This window comes from Triturus cristatus, chromosome 9 (assembly GCF_964204655.1).
Source record: "Triturus cristatus chromosome 9, aTriCri1.1, whole genome shotgun sequence".
Lineage (NCBI taxonomy): Eukaryota > Metazoa > Chordata > Amphibia > Caudata > Salamandridae > Triturus > Triturus cristatus.
Genome location: NC_140592.1, coordinates 1,032,324,657 through 1,032,345,752, shown reverse-complemented (window position 1 = coordinate 1,032,345,752; position 21,096 = coordinate 1,032,324,657). Strand labels below are relative to the sequence as shown.

The following is a 21,096-nucleotide window of genomic DNA, read 5'->3' as shown; positions in this document are numbered from 1 at the left end:
CCAAACCCATACATTTCTGAAAACTAGACACCCGGGGGCTTCCAGGGAGGTATGGCTTGCGCGGATCCCCCAACGTTTCCTTACCCAGAATCCCCTGCAAACCTCAATTTTAGCTGAAAAAAATCACTTTTTTCACACTTTTGTGTGGGAAAGTTGTGGCATCACCGGGCTCACTCAAATTTCACACCTCCCAGCGTTCCCCTGGGTCTCCCGGTAAAAATGGTGCCTCACTTGTGTGGGAGGCCCAAGTACCCGCGACAGGCAAGGGCCCAAAACGTAGTGATGCGACATTTGAGATGGGCAATGGTGATATCGCCTCACTACGTTTGGGGCCCTTGCCTGTCGCGGGTACTTGGGCCTCCCACACAAGTGAGGCACCATTTTTACCGGGAGACCCAGGGGAACGCTGGGAGGTGTGAAATTTGAGTGAGCCCGGTGATGCCACAACTTTCCCACACAAAAAAGTGTGGAAAAAGTGATTTTTTTCAGCTAAAATTGAGGTTTGCGGGGGATTCTGGGTAAGGAAACGTTGGGGGATCCACGCAAGCCATACCTCCCTGGAAGCCCCCGGGTGTCTAGTTTTCAGAAATGTATGGGTTTGGTAGGTTTCCCTAGATGGCCGCCATGCACCGGGCCAAAAACCCAAGAGACCCCCCTTGCAAAACCAGGTGGTTTGGAGATAGGCAATTTTGATGTCACCTCACTATGTTTTGCGCCGTTTCCTGTCGCGGGCACTAGGCCGACCCACACAAGTGAGGTACCGTTTTTCTCGTAAGACTTTGGGGAACGCGGGGTGGGTGGAAATTTGTGGTTCCACGCAGATTCCGGAACTTTCCACGACAGAAATGTGTGGAAAATGTGGTTTTTTTGACAATTTTTTAGGTTTGCAAGGGATTCTGGGTAACAGACCCTGGTGGGAGGCAGTCAAGTCACCCCATCCTGGATTCCCCTGGTTGTCTAGTTTTCAAAAATGTATAGGTTTGCTAGGTTTCCCAAGGTGCCCGCAGAGCTAGGGTTCAAAAACTAGAGCTAGGCACTTTGCAAAAAAAGGGTAATTTTGCATTGTGAAAATGTGGTGTGACCACGTTGCGTTTTGCGCTGTTTCCTGTCGTGGGCACTATGCCTACCCACACAAGTGAGGTACCATTTTTATCGGGAGACTTAGGGTAATTCAGATTTGTAAAGGAACTGTTATTATCTATTGACTTTCCCTGCATTTCTGCTTTCCAAATGAAAGATATTGTGTAAAAAAGAAGTCATTCTAAAAAATGACTGATAATTCTCATGCTAGGAGGAGTATTCCCAATTTCAGAAATGTGCAAATATCTACTGTTTCTAAACTCTATATTTTGTTCCCATTTCAGAAATACAGAGGTGTCTTTCATACCGATTTTTCCATGTACACTTTTTTACAGAATTACTATATACCCGGTACATAATAAAAAAACCATTGCAAGTTACTACTCAGTTTTTGGCTCTGGGTTCGTCGGGTTCTTGGTGAACCTACAAGTCCTATATATCCCCACAACCAGTAATGTCCAGCGGATGCAACGGTATATGGCTTTCAAAGAGCTGTCATAATTAGAAGAAGTTACAGGTGAAAACGTTGACACAAAAGGCTGTTTTTTTCAACTAAATTTCAATTTATCCTACATTTAACTGTTTGTTTCTATAAAAAAACCTTGATGGATCTACACAAATGACCCCTTGCTGAACTCAGAATGTTGTCTTCTTTTTGAAAATGTATAGCTTTCCAGGATCCACTATTGCTTTTGTACCCATTTCAGCCACTAACTGGAAGGAGGTCAAAAGCACAAAAAAATTGCAAAAATAGGCTATGTCCCAGAAAAATGCCAAAACTGTGTAAAAAATGTTGGGTTTCTGACAAAAGTCAAGTATTCCCGAAAAGCTGGGAAAATGGTGATTTCAACCCCACAAACCCTTTTTTGATAACATTTGCAGGGAAAAACCCAGATGCTTTCATTTGCTGCCCGTTTTTTCCAATTTTTCCAAAAAAAACCAAAATTTTGCTGTATTTTGGCTCTTTTCTGTGACCCCTCCAGGGGAATCCACAAACCCTGAGTACCTTTAGAATCCCCATGATGTTGGAAGAAAAGGACGCAAATTTGGCGTGGCTACCTAATGCGGTCAAAAAGTTACAGGGGCCTAAGTGCGCACTACCCCAAATAGCCAAAAAAAGGCCTGGCACAGGAGGGGGAAAAGGCCTGGCAGCGAAGGGGTTAAAGAGGGACAGCAGTTGAACAGACTGGTTTTTTTTTTAAAGCACTGTGACCATGTGATTAAAGACTACGATAACAGCCTGGTCCCACACACGCAGACTTTCCACTACAAGCAGTAGAAATGTCTCAGCATTGAAAGAAGAAACGGCACGATGGGAAAGTCAGAAAAAGGTCACACACAAACAATTGAAATCATATTACGGTGCTCCTCTTCACCAATGAATTCAGCTACAGTGCTCCTCCTTCACAAATAAATTATATTACAGTGCTCCTCCTTCAAAATGAATTCAGATTACAGTGCTCCATGTTCTAAATGAATTCAGTTTACTCTGCCAGATAACTATACCGCACACTGCTCGCTCCTCTATATCAGGAAAAGTAATTTCGAGGAACACAGACAAATTCAAACTTGGTACTGAATGTGGCGAACTTCAATTACAGGAGCAGGAAGGTATCGACATCCATTCAGAACAGCAGTAGAGGCAAGATTAATGGCAGTCAGGTAGCAGAAACAGGGAAGCAGCAGCAGAACAGCAGGAAGCAGAAGAGAGAAGTACAGCAGGGACTGGCACACTTGGAAGTGGGCGACCGCTGTGGTGGTCACTGGTGGGGATCTCAGGGGTGCCAGTATGCTTTTAGGTGCAAAGCTGTAGTTGTAAATTAAACAGTTAATTACCTTGAAGTTACATCAGGGTCCAAGTTTCAGAAATCATCAGGTGCACTTGTAGATTCATCCAGATCATCGCCAAATGTTATGATATAAAATAAATCCATTGATGCCGAGGTGTATATCAAATGAAGATGGTTTATTGATGAACACTGTAGATGGTAAGATCAGCATGTAGATAATTGAGAGCTCCACCAGGAGCAGCTCCCTTGCTGCTCAGCCCATACTCCCAACTGACACTCATCCACCAGGCATCCCCAACATTCCATTACATCACACGCACCAGCATTCCACAACACATCCACTCACAACACATGCACTCTGGCTGAGCAGCAAGGCAGGGAAGTAGGAAAGATGCATGGCAACGAATACAAGATACCACAATAAGGGGGTGCAGGCACAGAGTCAGGAGAGGCCTAGGCCCCGGGGCTCCACTCCGCAGTGCAAGGGAGAATTCGACTCACCGATTCCTCCGGAGGCAAGTCTCTGCGCGTCTCTTCTGGCAGCGCCGCTTGAGGTTCACCAAGCCCACTGGTGGGCCTCGTGCCGCAGCTAGCGCCCCGCACCACCCAGCTCGGGTACAGCGGTGCTCCCACTCGCCCAAGACAGGGCTCCCGCAACGTTTCAATGTCTCCTGGCCGCGTCGGAAGACCGCCGCCGATCCGGTTCAGTCAAGCGTATCCGATCAGAGGGGGAGGGGGCACCGGCCCCCCCGCATGCCCAGCCACGGTCTTTGGCACATCTCACACCCGGGCTTCATAAAGATAAATTACGCCACTCTCAGGGACGGACCAGCCCCACAGTCCCGTGGGTGTAAGCACAGATCTCTATGGGCGTCAGGGATAGTTCCCGCACCAGTCCCAGGGTGGGTGTGCAGCGTACCGTCGCCTCTTCGGTTGGGGCTGTAGCTTCAGTCACGTTTCCCTGGGGGCTCTAAACCCCACTAATTGTGTTGTTTTTGTCTGTCTCTTCTGTGTGTAGGAGTTGTGCTACTTCTGCACTATGATACAGATGTGACTCTTCAATGAAAGGGCATGTTTTGTGAATAGGCACTAATCATAAAAGGAATGTCCATCAATACTAGAATAGACCACCTCCTCATGGCGACATCAGCGGTCTTCCATAGCGCATTCTTTTTTGCCGAACCACGTGGGACTTTCCCGTTTCTTAGTTGTTAGTTACACGCAAAGGCACTACACAAAGGATAGCAGCTGGCTACGTAATCAGGGTCACCTTCAATCACCAGGTGTCCTTTGTTTTATGCACCTCAGCGACACCCTTAAGGACTCAACCTTTAGATAAATCACCGAGTCGATGCTGCTGCAATCCCCTAAACCAGGTCTACTGTTGTTTTTGTCTTTATCCTTCTTTTTCAGGTCTCAGACCACTAGGCCAAATTGGAACTGGTAGTCAACAGCAAGGCTGGGTACTACTACATCACGGCAATCAAAGAACCAGCATCGCGGTAGTGCTAGAGTTAAGATTAATTTCTCTGAATCAAACACGGTCCTGATGAATTGCCACTAGACCCGCTAGGGGCTACCTTTGGCATGAAACATGTTGATCTCACTCACCACACAGGCCTTGTAGGATCATTACATCCAGTCGGGGCCACCTTCGTTTAGCTAGGCTAGTGCCCCCCTAGGAATAAAATTAATAGAAAGGGTTGCCCTAGACCTATTTTAAAAACCTTACTGCACACTCACCGCACTACCCAGTCCACACACCTGCATGCACCATATGGCTTCATCTACAAAAGATCTCCGCTAAAGACCCCCTTCGCAGGTGCCCGTCGGGCATTGCAGCGCCGGCCCGACAAGGAGCATGCCCAATGATGAAGCATGACATCCTCCGGGGTGTGTGAGGGCACTTCTTAAAGGACCTGAACTCTCCCCCACACTTAGGAACTGCACACGATATTGGCTCCCATCATATGGTCTCTTGGTGAGGAGCCGATATCACACTGTGGCAAGAAAAACAAGCTGAAAAACACTGTAAATAGTGTTTTTTAGCTTTTCAACTAATTTCCTGTGGCGTTGAACGGCCGATGTTCATGAAGGGGTGTGAAAACACCCCAGGACATCAGCACCAGCCACAGTAAGCTTTTCTTTTGAGGGGGGTGAGGCTCGAAAGTACCTCCTATGTACTTCTCTGCACGAGTGCCCCCTTCAAGGCCCACTCCCTCCTCACATTGACAGATTGTTTAAGTTGGCATAGGGTGACTAGACGTCCCTGGTTTGCCGCGACTGTCCAAATCTATCCCCTGCAAATTTAACAGATTTTTACTTGTGTTCCAGTTTTTAAGGAATGTCATGTGAACAAAGAGGGAGGCATGCTTTTGCGTGTTCCAATGCACTATTAGTGTCAAGCCTTTTTAGAAATCAATTTAATTAACACATATGATTCTCTGTATAAAAATTGCATTTAATTTATACTGCTTTCGTAACTCTTTGTCTGTGTTTTCTATGTCCATGATCTGTGTCTGAAGTCATTCGGTGGCCCTCGGTCAGTTCCAAAGTTGTAGTCCTACTTCTCCATTTATTGAACATTTCTGCCTTTGGTTTTTTAAATCTGGTCACCCAACCCTGGCACCGAAATAAACTACCCCGTGTTCGGACGTGCTTCTTGTGAAAAAGCAGGATGTGAATGACAACAGATGAGTGGATGAAGAGGGCTTCCTGAAAGCCCCTGAAAGTATACTAGATATATATAATTTTACTAAAGCAAAAAAAGTTATGGCTAATGCCTGATCTAATAAGGATTTAACAACAGATGAGGCAAGAGTGATTTCCCCACTCAGCCCACTCAAAAAAAAAACAACAACAAAAAAACACAATGGAACTCCTCTGATTCCCAAACGTGCCAATGAAGCATTAAGTAGTTACAGTATCAAAAAGTTAGCTTCTACCGGTTTGCAGGCCCATATCATTTAAAGTTAATATTGTCGTTCTCAATAAGGAAGGCACTTGGGGAGAGGATTCTGATGAGTGCCTTTGAAAGTTAAGAAAATTGCTTACAATTGTGAAAAAACAAAAATGTACTTGTTCAGTTCCACCCAAGCCTATCGGTAGACTCTGCCACTGCAGTACTGTGACAGTGCTCAAATCTATGTGCCAGATGTAAACATTTTACATGCAAAGCAAAATATAACTGACCCATCTTCCATGTTGCATACTGATTACGCATTTTCCAAGTGTTCCTCCTCAAGGGGGGTGGGGGACAGCCCGGTAGCAATTTAATAGATTATTCTTGAATGTTTGCTTCACTAATAAATTATCATACTTTCGGACTAAAATTGTAACAAATTACCCTAGTTCAACTGTCGTCCCAGGGGACAAACCTGTATGCTGTGCTTTTCAGTGCTTAATTTGAGCCGGTGGTTGCCGAGCCCACCAGCACTTATTTTAGGGGACCGGCAATTCTTTTTCCTCATCAGGCATTGACTGAGCCCCAGCGGTGTAGCACGGGGAAAGTTTGGGGGTGGCGCCCCCCTTACCTGCGGCTGTCGCGGGGCCTTAAAATCAGGAATTGCCACGGTAGGCCACTGACGAGCGCAAGGGAGGAAAAACACACAAACGAGAAATAAAGATGAAATTAAAGACAGAAAAATCGTCACAAAGGGAGATTGCAGGGACAGCCTAGAGTGAGCTAAAGGGGCAGGGAATGAATGGAAGTGCATTAAAGAGGCCTGCACTGAATCCAAGACTACGCATCTTTGGTATTTTGGCGCGCTGACATTTAATGCAGCCGGCCACAGGCTTCTGAGCAGAGCTTTAGCACCGGCACTCATTCTTTCACAAATTAAGCAATGTTTTTTATTCTATTAATCTCACCCCTTCCTCTCACAGGTTCCTTTAGAAGACGTGGTGGGCATTCTGTGTCCACACAGATCTATTTATTTCTCCATCTGTATCACTTTAACGGCTGGGCTCTGGTCACCTGCATCCGAGATACACCACATCCTTTTCAGAGCAAGTGTGGTGCAGAGTTGTCCTGGATCAGGAAGCACCACAGGAAATTACACTGCAGATAGAACCGAACATTCAGGCACTACAAACAGCTACGAAAACAGAAAAACACAAGCAATGCAAATAGAGGGAGTGAAAACGAGTTTGAATGCAAGTACAATAAATTGTAGCTCATCTCAAAATAGTTCCCTTTAATCCAATTAAATAGTAGGTGTGAATCTGTTTTTATTATTTGGCCTCTAAAATTCAGGTGCCTGGCTTCCATTCCGGCGGTATCAAAGATTTATGGGGTGCTCTCTTAGGAATCAGGTGGTCCTTGTCTGGTGTTAGCCCCACAAAGGCATTTGCACACCTAAGTTTCACACTGGTACACAAAGTACATCATTTATAAGGACTAAATTCCAATCTCGATTCACAGAATCATAAGTATTACTGGTTTGCCATAGTAAACGAGTCTGGCTCACATAGGCCAGTATGTGGACATTCCAAGGTAGGAACATCTGCAAAGGGTGGCTAACAGCCACATGTTTGTGGGTATTCAGAAGACTTTTCAGATCAGTTTCATACCAAAAATTACTCGTGGCAAGGGTTAGAGCATTTTTAAAATGGGACTCAGGAGTGAATGGGTGAATCCAGAGGGTAAACTATTTCTCTCCGGAGCAACAAAATAAAGTAACTGGTGCATTTCTGAATGCGGAGATGTACCTCTGTCACTGCTGTGTGCCAAACAGTTCTTTATGAGAGTATTCCTGTGTCTGCAATGTCACAGGAGAACAGGAATTCTTGGTAAATTCCAGTAAAGCCAGAAAATTTCGAAAAATGCAGGTACAAGAAAGGCAGCAAGGGTAGCTCCCACTTTACAGCCAGATGTTTTGAGAATCTTGTCCCAGTTATTCCGGCCTAGAGTTCATTTAGAAAAATCTAGCATGAAGCATATCCTCGATTGTATTGGACCTTGTATTTGTTCAGACTTGATTTTTTGCCTTTATCAGTTATTTGAAGGAAAGGCAGTAATTGAGGATGATAAGAAAATAAAGATGTCATTCAATAGGTGACCTGCAGAAGCACGTTCTAACATTTCCCACATTTTATCGTACAAAGAAATGCAGTTTTCTGTACACTCCGTAAGTAACATGTTACTCATAACTTCAGGCACATGTTGGATCAGAGGGATTACAGTTAAACCTTAAGTCTTTGTTTTCCAAATCAAAGCGAAAGTGCGTGACATGTGTTATCTATCTATCTATCTATCTAGCCATCCATCCACCCAGTGACGTAGCAAGGGGGGTAGGCCCACCCCAGGCGGCACAAGTTTTAGTGGTGGTGGTCTCCCCTCCTCTACCTGCGGCCATGACGGCTGCAAACACAAGAAACGCCAGCAACACTCCCCCTCTTCAATTAGGCCACCACGGGCACCAAAAGCAAGGACAAGACCTAGCTACGCCACTCTATCCATCTATCATCTGCTACTTGAACCCTGTCCCAAATTCTCACAATAGTTAAGACTACCATGCTGGGATCCAATCACAAAAGAACAGGCTTACCTGTTTTAACACTGTAACTGTCTGGCAAAGGCAGTGCTTGGGCTCCAGGTTTTTATCTCAGATCCATCACTGAGACCCTGTGGGCGAAAGATTAAATGGAAAAAAAAATGGACATCAAAGTCAAAAGAAGGAACTTGCTGCAAAGCACTCCGGTCCTTTTAAACTCAAGCTCGGCCACAATAGCGGAGAAAGCACGGAACATAATGCATTATAATTTAACGTTACCACGCGACTCAAAAAGGGTAGCATCAAACCAAAAAGACAAAAAACACAAACCAAAGCTGCCACCACTGGGGCGATCATGATATGCTCATTTGGGCGAGTCAGAAATATAGAACACGAAGGGCAAGAATACCACTACAACAAGAACATGCAATTGAGATATAGCCACTAGGTGCTCTGAAGATCTATAAAGGAGATTTAAACGGGGATGCTGAGCACACGCCTAGGAGGATCAGAAACATGACAGATTTTCAGGATAACTGCTGCTAATGTACACGAGTTCCACTAAGGTTCATTACCTCTATATTCATTTGTTATATAAATAAAAAAATATCTGGCATGGATCCCTTTCTGACCTACTCTGGACACCGGATGTACACTAAACAATATATTGAAAGAGCAATCATTTGAAACAAAACTCCACAATACTCTCCAAATCCCAACAAGCATACGGCCAGCTACATCGTCACTCAGACCACAGAGTCTATATGAATCTTGAAGGAAAAAGCCTGCCCTGCAGCATGCCTCAGAGAAAACATCACATTGCTTGATGTGATACAAGGATGCGACGGGGCCTTCTCACACGTGATATGTTGTCTTTTACCACAGGTTACGGTGCTATTAAAGTAATTTTAATTGCATTTCTATAGCGCTTACTATGCCCGACGAGGCGTCGAAGAGCTTTATGCCGAGCATCACGCTGCTCCGGAACTCAAGGATAGTGGTTACTCCAATGTTATTGGTTACTGTTAGTCAGTGGGATAAGTCTTGTGTGCTCAGAGCACATGATTCCATGCAGGTATTTCAGTTTCTTTATGCAGAACTGATGAAGGTTGGTTGTGCTCATTAATTTATTTATTTATTTATTTTTTTTTTTTTGAAACCGTTTATTGCAGGTTGTAAAAGTTACAGGTATGGGCCTACAACCACCCGGCCGGCCGCTAGAATGACAAAAGCATATTGCATACATACAGTAAAAGTCTCTCGGCAGTGCAGAGCAGTGAAACAGGAGTAATCAATGGTGCAGGCCACACAGCTCCAAGCCCACAGTACGGTTCCCTTTTCTTGAAACAAAACAACACCAAAAAACCACACCCGCAAGGCAACCCGCGATCCAAAGTGACAGCACGTGCTCCATAAGTGGGGGATCCAAACCAGCAGCAGAACTCTGAGGAGGGGAATGGGAGTAGGTCAGGGACTGGGGGACCGCGCGCCCGCGGCCGAGGGAGGGGGGCCGTCTAGGGAGACGGAGCAGGTGAGGCAGCCGGTAGCAGTGGTGGCTCACAAATACCCCCGCGGTAGGCGTTCCAGGGGCCCCAGAGTTTCACCCACGCCCCAGGCTTACCCCTCGCCACATACACCACCTTTTCACGAAACATACACCAATCCATATGCTCTTTCCAGGCCGATACCGCAGGGGGCCTCTGGGATCCCCACAATTGAGCAATGTCACGCTTAGCTATCATGTATCCCAGAGTCACCCACCGCGTCTGCGGGACCGAATAGTCATTCGGTTCCCATACATTCAGCAAGCATCTCCTCGCTTCAGGCAGCAGCGCGACACGCGTAACCACACGCAGGACCTCATGCACACCACGCCAGAATCGCTCCACCTTCGGGCACTCCCACAGTATATGCATGAAAGTCGCCAGCGCACCACAGCCACGCTTACACAGTCCGTCACCAGCAAAACCCATACGCAGAAGCCTTGGCCCCGTCACGTAAACCCGGTGAAGGATCTTGAGCTGGACGAAACGAAGGCGAGCCGGGATGGCCACCTCTTTCGGGGAGGCCACCGCGGAAATCCAATCCTCGTCGTCCAGCTCCAGCCCGTCGGCAACCCAGGCCTCGCGGAGACTAGTCAGCAGGCACGATCTATCGTTGATCAGTTTTTTGTATATGAGGGAGATCGTGCTGTCCGGTACATGGCCGTCCAGCACTCTGTCCTCCAGGGGGGAAGACTCCGGAATGGATGCGACGTCCGGGAAGACGGAGCCCAGCGCATGGCGGACTTGTAGGTACCGAAAGTACTCACTGCCCTGCAGCTGAAACTCCGCCTGCAGCGTCTCAAAAGTTTTGAATCCCCCCCTCGTCCAGAGATCTCCCACCGTGCTGATTCCGATCGTGTCCCACTTCTCGAAGCCCTTCGACGTCCATAGGGAGCCCAACCTCTCAGACGCATACAGCGGTGACGCCCGGGTCAAACGGTCCTTCCACCCCATAGCTGCATTAGCCGCGTGCCAGACACGCACCATAACACGCGTCGGTCCCGTCAAACGGGAGTCGGGCGCGCCAGAGTAGAGCGCGCGATTGTAATCGCCACCGGGTAGGAGCATTTTATCCATCTCAAATGCCGGGTTCAAGGCGGGCCCATAAAGGCCATGATTAATTGCAGCTAGTTGGGAGGCCCAGTAATACCGTTTAATGTCCGGGAGGGCGACCCCCCCCATCGTACCACGGGAGCGTCAATTTAGCCAGAGCAATGCGCGGCCTCCCGTCCCAGAACAGGCGCCGCTGGAGGCCCTCCACCTCACGGAAATAGCGTGCCGGGACCAAGTCCATAGTATTCTGGAGGGCGTAGAGGAATCGCGGCAGGGACATCATTTTGAACAAAGCCGCTCGGCCGAGCGGCGAGAGCGGCAGACGCCGCCAGCGCACCACGTCCTCCCTCAAGCGCTGGAGGGGGGGCAGCAAATTCCGCTCATAGCGGGCCTCCGGGTCAAGTGTGATATAGATACCCAGGTACCGAAAACCGTGGGGGGCAATCTGGATCGGACAGTCCCGTGGTAGGGCCGGAGCCTCCCCGGAAAGCACATAGACACAGGATTTCGCCCAGTTGATGACCAGGCCTGAGTTGCGACCGAATGAGCGCAAAACAGCAACCAGGACGATCAGTGATTTACGCGGGGAGGCGAGATACAGAAGGATGTCGTCAGCGTAGAGGGACACACGGTCCTCATGCTCGGGGGTCCAGCGGAGACCACGGATAGAGGGGTGCCACCGCAGCCACTCCGCCAGGGGCTCCAGGGCCAGGGCAAACAGGAGAGGCGACAGGGGGCAACCCTGTCGCGTACCCCTCCCCAGCGCGAATGGGGCCGAGACTCGCCCATTCACTACCACCTGCGCCAATGGGCCCGAATATAGCAATTTGACCCAGCTAATGAAACCCGGGCCGAACCCGAATTTCGCCAGCATCGCCCAGATGTATGGCCATTCAAGCGTATCAAACGCCATGGTGGCGTCCAAGGACGCCAAGATGGCCGGCTCCCGCACAAATGGGACACGCGCGAGCACCCCGTGCAAGCGCCGCAGATTGAGCGCCGTGGTGCGGTATAAAGCCAGATTGGTCTTGGTGGACCAGGTCGCCCACCACGCCAACCAACCGGTTGGCCAACACCTTGGCAAGGATTTTGGGCTCCGCGTTCAAAAGCGAAATCGGCCTATAGGATGTGACCCGTTCACGGGGCTTCCCCTCCTTGTGGATCACCACAATTGTGGCCAGGCGCTGGTCCGGCGGGAGGGAACCCTGCGAGTGGGCCGCCAGGAACATCGCGCGCAGGTGGGGCGCCAACACATCCGGGCGTAGCTTGTAGAGCTCGATGGGAATACCATTGGGGCCCATGGCCTTGCCGGATGCAACCGAGCGAATAGCCAAGGCAATTTCGTCCGAGGTGGGAGGGGCGTCAAGCGAATCCCTGTCCTCCACCGTTAGGGAGGGCAGTGCGATGTCCCGAAGCAGGGCATGGGAATCTTCCTCCGAGCAGGGGGAAACCGGGGAGTAGACTTCGCGGAAATAATCCGCGAAGCAGGAGACAATGGCTTCCGGCTCGGTGACACACGCACCATCAACACTCTCAATCAAAGGCACCACGCGGCTCGCTCTCTCCCTCTTATCCATCCACGCAATCAATTTGCCAGCCTTATCACCCACATCATACAATCGCCCCTGCTGCTCTCTACTGAGGCCCCTGGCCGCCTCCGTGACGAGGGCCCGATAGGCCGCCTGCTTTAGGTGTAGAACATGCAACTTGGCGTCTGTTACCCCGCTCCCCAGGTCACCCTCCAGTTCTGCAATCTCGGCCTCTACCCGGGTCACCTCCTCCCGCTCGAGCCGCCGGGCATGGGAGATAAAGGAGAGGGCCTCCCCTCTAAGGACTACCTTGAAAGCCTCCCACAGGGAGATGGCGGAAGAGACCGACCCCACATTCTCGTCGAAATATCGCTTTAAGGATTTGATCAAATCGGCACGAATGGTGGGGTCACGCAAATACCATGCATTGATTGGGGCCACCCTGCCATCCCCCCTCGGGAAGACATCGAAATGCAACAACAATGGGGAGTGGTCTGAGATACCCCGCGCTAGATGGCGCACCTCCCCCACCCTCCCTGCATGGGCCGCCGGGACAAGGATGTAATCAAGCCGCGAGAGGCTACCATGGGCACCCGAGTGGAAGGTGTACTGTCGCAATGCGGGATGCTTTAATCGCCAGCAATCCACCAGGCCCAGCGTGTCCAGAAGGCCGGGCAGCCACGCCTGTGCCCGGGGGAGGTCCCTAGGGGGATGGCGATCCATAGACCCAGAGGCTACCGCATTAAAGTCCCCTCCAACCACCAGCAGGCCACTCGGAAGGTCCAGAAGGAGGCGCCCCAGGTCCGCGAATGTGGTGGCTTGTAACCCAGGCGGGACGTACACGGATATAAAGATAAACACTCTACCCTCCATTCTTCCCACCAGAACCGTGTAGCGTCCCCTCTCATCATGGCGCACCTCATCAATCTCCAACGGGAGCGAGTTCTTGATCATAATACCCACCCCCCGCGAGCCCGAGGTGAAGCCGGAATGTGCCACCAAACGATATCCCCGCCAATTCATTGCATGAAAGGAGTTACCTATAAGGTGCGTCTCCTGCAGGAAGACAACATCTGGTGAAATACGTTTTAAGTACTGCAGGACCACACCACGCTTAATCCTATCCCCCAGGCCGTTAACATTCCATGACAACACAGTCAAATCCCTACCCCCCCATCATACGTCGAATCAATCGGTCGTCCCCCATCGAGCATCCTAATAACAACAACATAGTAGCGGGTTTGCCCTGCGGTGCTAACAAACAACACACCCCCCCCACCCCCCGGTCCCAACAGAACTCCCCCCTCCCTGCACCCCTGCATGAGCCCAGACAGCCCCCCCAAAGTGCAGTGTGCCTGTCGCCCCATAGCTAAATACTAACTAGTCCCCCAGAGGAGGAGGGAAGCCCCCAACAGACCCCACGCAACCTCCATAGGAGGGGAACATACGCAATCAATAAATGGTGAAGGAACAACGTCCAGAGCAAGGCCTATTCAGTCACCCCTCAATTCTGATCCGGCGGGCCCTCCTCGCCAGCCGCGCCCCCCCCGCCCCCCCCGGCCCCGATCTCCAGGCAGAGTGTCCAGCCAGTCCCCAGCCGCCTCGGGCCGGTCAAAGAAGTGCGTGCGACCATCCACCTCTACCCTCAGCTTGGCTGGAAAGAGCATGAGTACTTGAGGTTCAGGTCCCTTAGGCGACGTTTAACCCCAAGAAAGCTCTGTCGCTGCTTCTGGACCGCCGGAGTAAAGTCTGGGTAGAAATGTAGCTCCATGTTGTCAAGCTTGACCGGTCCCTGTTGCCTAGAGGTCTGGAGGATAGCATCTCTGTCCCGAAAATTAAAAATCCGGGCAATGAGCGGCCGCGGCGGGGCACCAGTCTTAGGTCTGCCCCCGGGGACCCGGTGAGCACGCTCCACCGCAAAAAGCTTACTCAGCCCCCGGGGCTGGAGATGGGTCAGGATCAAATCTTCCACGAAAAGATCCGCCGCCTCCGCCTCTCGTCCCTCCGGGACCCCCACAATACGGACATTATTCCTCCGGGCCCGACCCTCGGAGTCCTCCAATCGCCGGTCCATCAGGGGTGCTCATTAATTTAGGGTGTGGGGGGGGGGTCCCACACATGGTTGGAAAGATTAATGGAGGGGATTAGGTATTGTTAGGTTCCATAGATATGACTTTCAGGAAGAGGAGAGATTGTGATCTTATGAGTGAGTTTTGGGAAATTTACTGAAATAGAGAATAGGCAAACATGCACGTGTCAGAGTAGGTTGTGCTCAGAGAGGAGTCATGCAGGGGATGGAAGGGAAGCAGAAGGACATTTGAAAGAGAAGAAACAAGCATTGGCATAGCCAATAGGTGTCGCCTTTGGGGCCTTATAAGTGTTTAGACAGAGCTATTAGCTTTGTTAACGTTAACAGAGCGAGAAAAGAAGAAATATAAAGTAGGGCATTACAAAAAATATAAAAAGAAAGCTAGGGGCAGGCAGCAATAGAGAGAAAAGGAGGAATATAAAGTAGGGAATTAGAAAAAAGGAAGCTAGAAGCAGGCAGCAGTACTGTCTGAACCACGCCTGCATACCAGTGCAGTGGGAAGCCTATTGAGTAGCAAACGTTATTCTTTAAATATTTCAAAACATCTTAGATCAAATCCAGAGGGCTTTCTTTGAGTCAATTCTCATACAACTAACAAATGCCAGTATTCACATGTTTGCAGGAACATATAGGCGGATGTAAAAAAAAAAAAAAAAATGCTGGGAAACACATGCCTAATAAAACAAAAAAGCCACTGGTGCACATGTAAAGCGCTTTGATACCTACGGGCCGAGTTTGCGCTTTATAAAATTCCAAAACACACAAAAAACAAGTTTAAGCTATTGGCATTGTAAATGACAATGCCTTTTATTTATGTTTTTAAAACGAAAACAAAAATAAAAGGCATTATTAATTGCAATGTCAATAGCTCAAGCTCGCGTAACTGCGAGACCTATTGCATTGCAAATGCTGTTTTTTTATAGGTGCAACATATCCAAAGTGCAATGCAATACATACAGACGTCTTTCAACACAGATGTTTAACTAATTTAGAAAGAAAAATTGTGAGTCGATTTTAGGGAGGAGCTTGTTTTAAGGCATCAATATGTAGGAATATTGACGGTCTCACAGTAAAAATACAATAAAATTTCATGGAGGTACATGAAATTGTATAAAGGCCAGGTGCATAGCACAATTTGTCTATGCAGACACACGTGGGAAAGAGGAAGTGACACGCGTACAACCAAAAAATGACCAGTATTCAACTATTAAATCAACGGTAAGACATAGCACACCAACAGTCAGCTGATGATTGCATGGCGGCACGATGCACGCGATTGTGCACGTGCTCGGCATGCAATCCACTTTTGGGAGCACTTTCAAATGCCCCTCTTACTAGAGTCTCGCATTGCGATTGCGTAAACGCAATAGCTAGGCGAGACCTAAAAAGCACAGGGTTGGACAATGGGTTGTGTCTCTTGCTTAACTGTTTGAGTTCCGAGTACCTAATCCCACACTAAACCCATGAGAACCCTTTGACTGTGCACTTGCTAATCTAAAAGTCAAGTACAGAAAGAGTTACTTGGTCTAGTCTGCAGAGCCATAGAAGGATAAAGCCCAGTACACCAGAGGCAAACAACTCAAACTGCCACTGTTGTGGCCCAGTAAACTCTGCTTACCCTCTGTCCCTCCCCACCTCGAATGGGGTCTGACACTCTTGCATTATAGTAATGTGCTGACCTAAAAATTCTAAGAAAACAATGGGATATAAAAACAAATAATATCAAATTCTTCAAATCTACATTCAACTCAAAGAACTAATGCATACCCCAACAAGTTATTTGAAGGGACTGCAAAGAGCGCGGGAACAGTAAAAGTAGTGTTTTAAGTGGGCCGGGTCCTGCCGATGTTATGCACTGGCAGTTTTTTAAACGGGACATCGAAACAGGTCTCTATTGGGCTCTGTTTATTTATGCCCAGGCATTTTTGTGTCATGTCCTGGCAACACAATACAACTGGTGGACAGGCCTAACAAAAAAAACACATAGCTAAGAGTCACACAACACTTTCTCTGCTCAATTAGCACATCATAGGTAGACTCACTTTGGAGGCTGTTGCAGCTCCCCAGCGTGATTTCATGTGGACCTGAAGAGTGCCGGCCTTTGCTAAGATAGCGGCATGGGCGGAGAGAAATTTGGCTCCCTTGCTGATAGTAGTGAATTTAATGAGGCAGCAGGGATCTCTTCTGTGTTCACCGATCAGTACCTGGATGAGTAGGGACAAGGGCCTGCACACAAACATCACCGGACCTACCCTAGATCACCTGAATCGCTACTAGCTTAGCTGCCTCACACAGATGGGTGCCAGTAGGGGTTAGAGGGTGAAGGGAAGGCAAGGAAGGGCCAATGGTGTGTTAACAACATTGCCAGCCATATTATAATGAAGGACAAAAACCACTTTAAACTGGCAAATCAGACAGAAACAAACAGGAGGGGCAAGGACAAGGCTGGAGCAAGGTGAGAAGGGCACTGCTTTTGACATAACCTTAATGCAGACAGCTCCATGTGCCCCTCAGAAAATTGGTGGCCTGGGCTCAGCTTCCACATGCTAAAGGCCGAACCTGACCTCTACTGCTACATACCGTGACCTTTTCTTTGCTTCTTGATGCTAAAAAGGTTGCCCTTTGTTTAATACTATTTTATAAATTTCTTTAGCACGTGATTTTTGTTCTCATGTATTTAGGCCACGCCCCCAACTGCGTTTGCCACACTTCTTTACCAAGTTTGCCACGCCCCTTTTAGAGACCCGAGACTCCCGCCCCCCTTCAGTTTTTTAATTCCACTTAAAAGCCCCGAGGAAAGTTACCATTTCAACAACAGGTGATTAATTTATGCGCTTTTATTTAAGCGCGAACTTTACCCGAAGGTGTCTGAGCGCTTTACAATAGAACCAGTTACAATACACAAGGACTTTATCAGAGTACATGAATAACGTAAAAGATACAAACAGATAAACTCTAAAACCACATAAAAATGGTAAGTACATAAGTCTACTACAGATACTAGTGGTTAGAGTTACATATAAAACACACACAAGTTGCATATTCACTAAAGATTATATTTTAAGACTTGAAGCGAATGAATGAATGAGAACATACCAAATAGTATTCACTGGATGAAGTTATATGTTATACATCAAAAACAAGAAAAAAAAGTAGAACATATCAATGTCCAGGCAGATTTTTTTCATAAAAAAAGGGAAATCTCTCAAAAACCGACATCGTTCGTTCGGCGAAAACTTAGCCCATGAATCTGCATACCGAGTTTGACCCAGAATCCTATACAGGATCGGACCCCCGAGCTAAGATTAGGGGGGCTAGGGGCGGGTGTGGTGGTGTCGCCGTATGATCAATGGCTGTTATAAGCAGTGTCTAAGTAAAACAAGGTGTCTGGTAGTGGTACGGCACACATCCTTGCTTATATCTCCTTCTAACTGTTCTTCTAATAGTAACTGAGCCTACTGAGGCAGTTGTAACTTACCTTTCAAAGCCATGAACCGGCTTCTAACCATGAGAACTCCTGCATTCACTAGCCTTCCGAGCACAGAACTGCTTCTCTTATTTTAAAGCCGGCTCGCCTGTCTCAATTAGCTCGGGGGCGGGACCACTACTCATAAAGACCAAAGTAGCGTATCACGTTCCGCTACGCATAATGTTTTCAATTCAATTACCGTACCAGACCTCAAGCCGTCGCCATCTTGGGAAGGGATTTCCAGGCTGTACGACAAGCTAGAGGTCTATACTTGGCTGCGGTATTTCTGTTGCACCACCCCCTCTTCATGAGAAAAAAATAGTTATCGGGAAAGTCACAAATAGTCCAAAGGTGAAAAGGACATATGGTTTGGAAGCAGTAGTCTTACTTTTCCACAGCGACTTCGCTCCAACATGGCGCCGCGGGTACACCTTCGAAGACAGATGTCACAGTCCGGCCTCAGTCTTTTCGGCGAGTCAAATTTCAGAGCGTACGGTTACCATAGAAACGACCAAAGTAAACAGTACGATCAGAACTAGTGAGGGGTGGACAGGTACCAGTGCAGAACAGAGAGAGTACGCCGGAAAGTGGAACGGAGAGAGAGGCATGGAATGGTAGAGAAACAGAGAAGGGAATAAAAAATCTGATACGCGAGAGAGCGCGAAAGGAGAGTAGCAGAGAAACGTAGCGACATAGTGCCGGAGATGGGAAAAGTCTATGCACGAGTGAGGCAGATGTAGTGCTAAGGGGTGCAGGACAGTTACTAGATGCTACTGGATAGAGCTAAATACTAGTGGACAGAGGCAGGGTATAGGCAAAAGTGAGGGAATTGGTAAGGGACAGAGAAAGGGACAAGGGAGGGCTGATCAACTGTAGGACACTGAGAGGCAGGCTCCTGTCACAGCCGCAGAGCAGCCTTCAAGCATGCCGAAGAAAAAAGGGAAAGCTGGAAATGGCAAGAAGGGGAAAAGGTGAGATTTAATTTTTTCACTCCTGCTATAATCGATTCTGGACATCGGAAAACTCCCCTGAAACCCACTGTGCTTAAAGTGAAAGTGTACCATTAATTTCATTTTACAGATCCTAGGAATTTTACTATCACTCATAAGAACTGATTATTTGCACACCGTAACGTATGGATACTACGAACGTGATCTAGATTCTGTCACTAGTTGTAAAGTTAGAGGACTGCTGGACACTCTGGGGATAGACACGCTTTCAGTTTCTTGAGAAATTACCATGACGTCTCTCAGATCTTGGAGATGCTGGAAAGGAATCCCAGGGCATGAAATCCAGACGCGCTGCAGCGACCTGCAGCCTAATCTCTCCAGTCAAAAAATGTGATTTGAAATACACGTTTGGATGTAGAATACACTAGGGAGCGGCGTTGTGTGTCTCAGAGACGTTTTAATGCATGGGCAAAGTGGGCTCTGGCCCAGGGCCCCAGCCTTTCAGGGGGCCCCCTGACAGAGTCAGCTCCATTCTCCAGAGTTTTGCCCTAATGACCTTGAATATTTCTTAAACAGATTGTTTTAAATACTGTTTTCCTTTAATTAATTTTTTTATGTACCTTATTTGTGAGTCTAGTATAGCCATTTTGCAGAGAAAATTGTGTTTATGTTTCATGCAATATACATAAAAAAGTTTCTTTTAGATCAAAACAAGGCCTTACATATAAGAAATGGGAGGGCGTTACAAAGATTATTTGCAGTAATATTGCTGAGCTGCTGCTGTGTTACAATATTGAAAACACACATAACTATCCCTGAATATTAGATGTAAACACATTTAGGGCCTTATTTATGAGAAGTGATGCATGGCTGTGTGAAAACAGGGATGCGTCACCTCTTAGTGCGCCCTCCTTGCGACATGATCAATGCGTCAAATTTACTGTATGACGCATCATGTCACATCATGTTACAGATATGTCAGTATTTCTGACGTATCTGTAGGCACAAAAGTGATGCATTGCTGGGGTGTGTCTGAAAATAGACGCAACTCCAGCAATGTGTCCTTTCACATGGGGCAAGCCCTATGTGAAAGGGCCTGCATCAGTCTTACGCCTGCTGTGAGGCAGGTGTAAGATATTGAGGCAATGGCGTCCTAGAAGTGGCGCACTGAGTTCTCATGGATTTCAATGCGCCACTTCTACAAGGCTTTTTGAGGGGCAACACCCACCCTGCATACATTATACCTGGTGCAGGTATAATGTGGTGCAGGAGTTTCAAAGTGATTCATCTGCCTAGATGCGTCACTTTGCAAATATAGAGCAACATGGCACATTTTTTACGCTGCCGGTGCGTCACAAAAAGTGACGCACTTGCGGCATAAAAGTGAAGCAAGGCCTCATAAATAAGGCCCTTAGAATTTGAACGAGTGTTCCTTTGCACTGTCAGGGAACTAATGAAATGAAATAGTGTATTTAGTAAAGTGCGCAACTACTCAGACTAGAGTGTCCTGGCGCATGACAGCGGGAGGAAACCGTGCGTAAAAGACCCATCAGTTAGTAAAATCCAGGTTTTTATCTTCCTGAAAGAGAGTAGGTCTGTGGTTAGTCTCAGAGACTCAGGGAGGCTATATTCCACAATTTTGCGCCTAGAAAGCCGAGGGATCTTCCTCCAGTGCGGGCACAGCATTTTTTAGGCACGAGGGCTAGGTTGGCATTGGAAGATCTTAGGGGTCTAGCTGTTGTATAGCGATTAACGCGCTTATTTACGTAGACAGCTCCTAAGCCGTGGAAAGCTTTAAAGAAGATGGTCCTCGCTTTGAAGTCGATACGTTCTTTTATGTGGAGCCAGTGTAGAGACTTGAGAATAGGGGTCATACTAGATCTGGGTTTAGGTCTCAGGATGTCCCTGGCCGCCGTGTTTTGTACCACTTGTAGGTGCTGAATAAGGGATTTGGGAAGACCAAGGTACAAGCTGTTGACATAGTCAAGCTTTGATGTCACCAGAGCCTGCATCACGATCTTTCTGCTCTCAAGCAGCAACAGTGGCAGGAATTTTTTTTAGCATCCGGAGTATGCCAAACAAAGCGCCAGTTAGATT

At 47.9% G+C, this 21,096-nt stretch overlaps 2 protein-coding genes across 4 annotated transcripts in view; one reads left to right on the top strand and one right to left on the bottom strand.

Moving 5' to 3' along the window:
• ENTPD5 (ectonucleoside triphosphate diphosphohydrolase 5 (inactive)) overlaps positions 1-18,183 on the bottom strand; it is a 407,636-nt gene extending 389,453 nt beyond the window's left edge. Inside the window, exons 1-3 of one of the 3 annotated variants that reach the window (XM_085626780.1) lie at positions 18,059-18,183; positions 8,420-8,496; positions 6,741-6,967 (exon numbers count right to left, since the gene is read on the bottom strand). The gene's annotated coding sequence lies outside the window, so the exon portion shown is untranslated. The remainder of the gene's footprint in view (positions 1-6,740; positions 6,968-8,419; positions 8,497-18,058) is intronic. The other 2 variants (XM_085626778.1, XM_085626781.1) reach the window with 2 other exon arrangements.
• A 396-nt stretch (positions 18,184-18,579) lies between these two features.
• Positions 18,580-21,096, top strand: part of BBOF1 (basal body orientation factor 1) — a 144,203-nt gene continuing 141,686 nt past the window's right edge. The window contains exon 1 of the mRNA XM_085626777.1: positions 18,580-19,020. Coding sequence (XP_085482903.1) covers positions 18,974-19,020 — 47 coding nt within the window. The 5' untranslated portion in view covers positions 18,580-18,973. The remainder of the gene's footprint in view (positions 19,021-21,096) is intronic.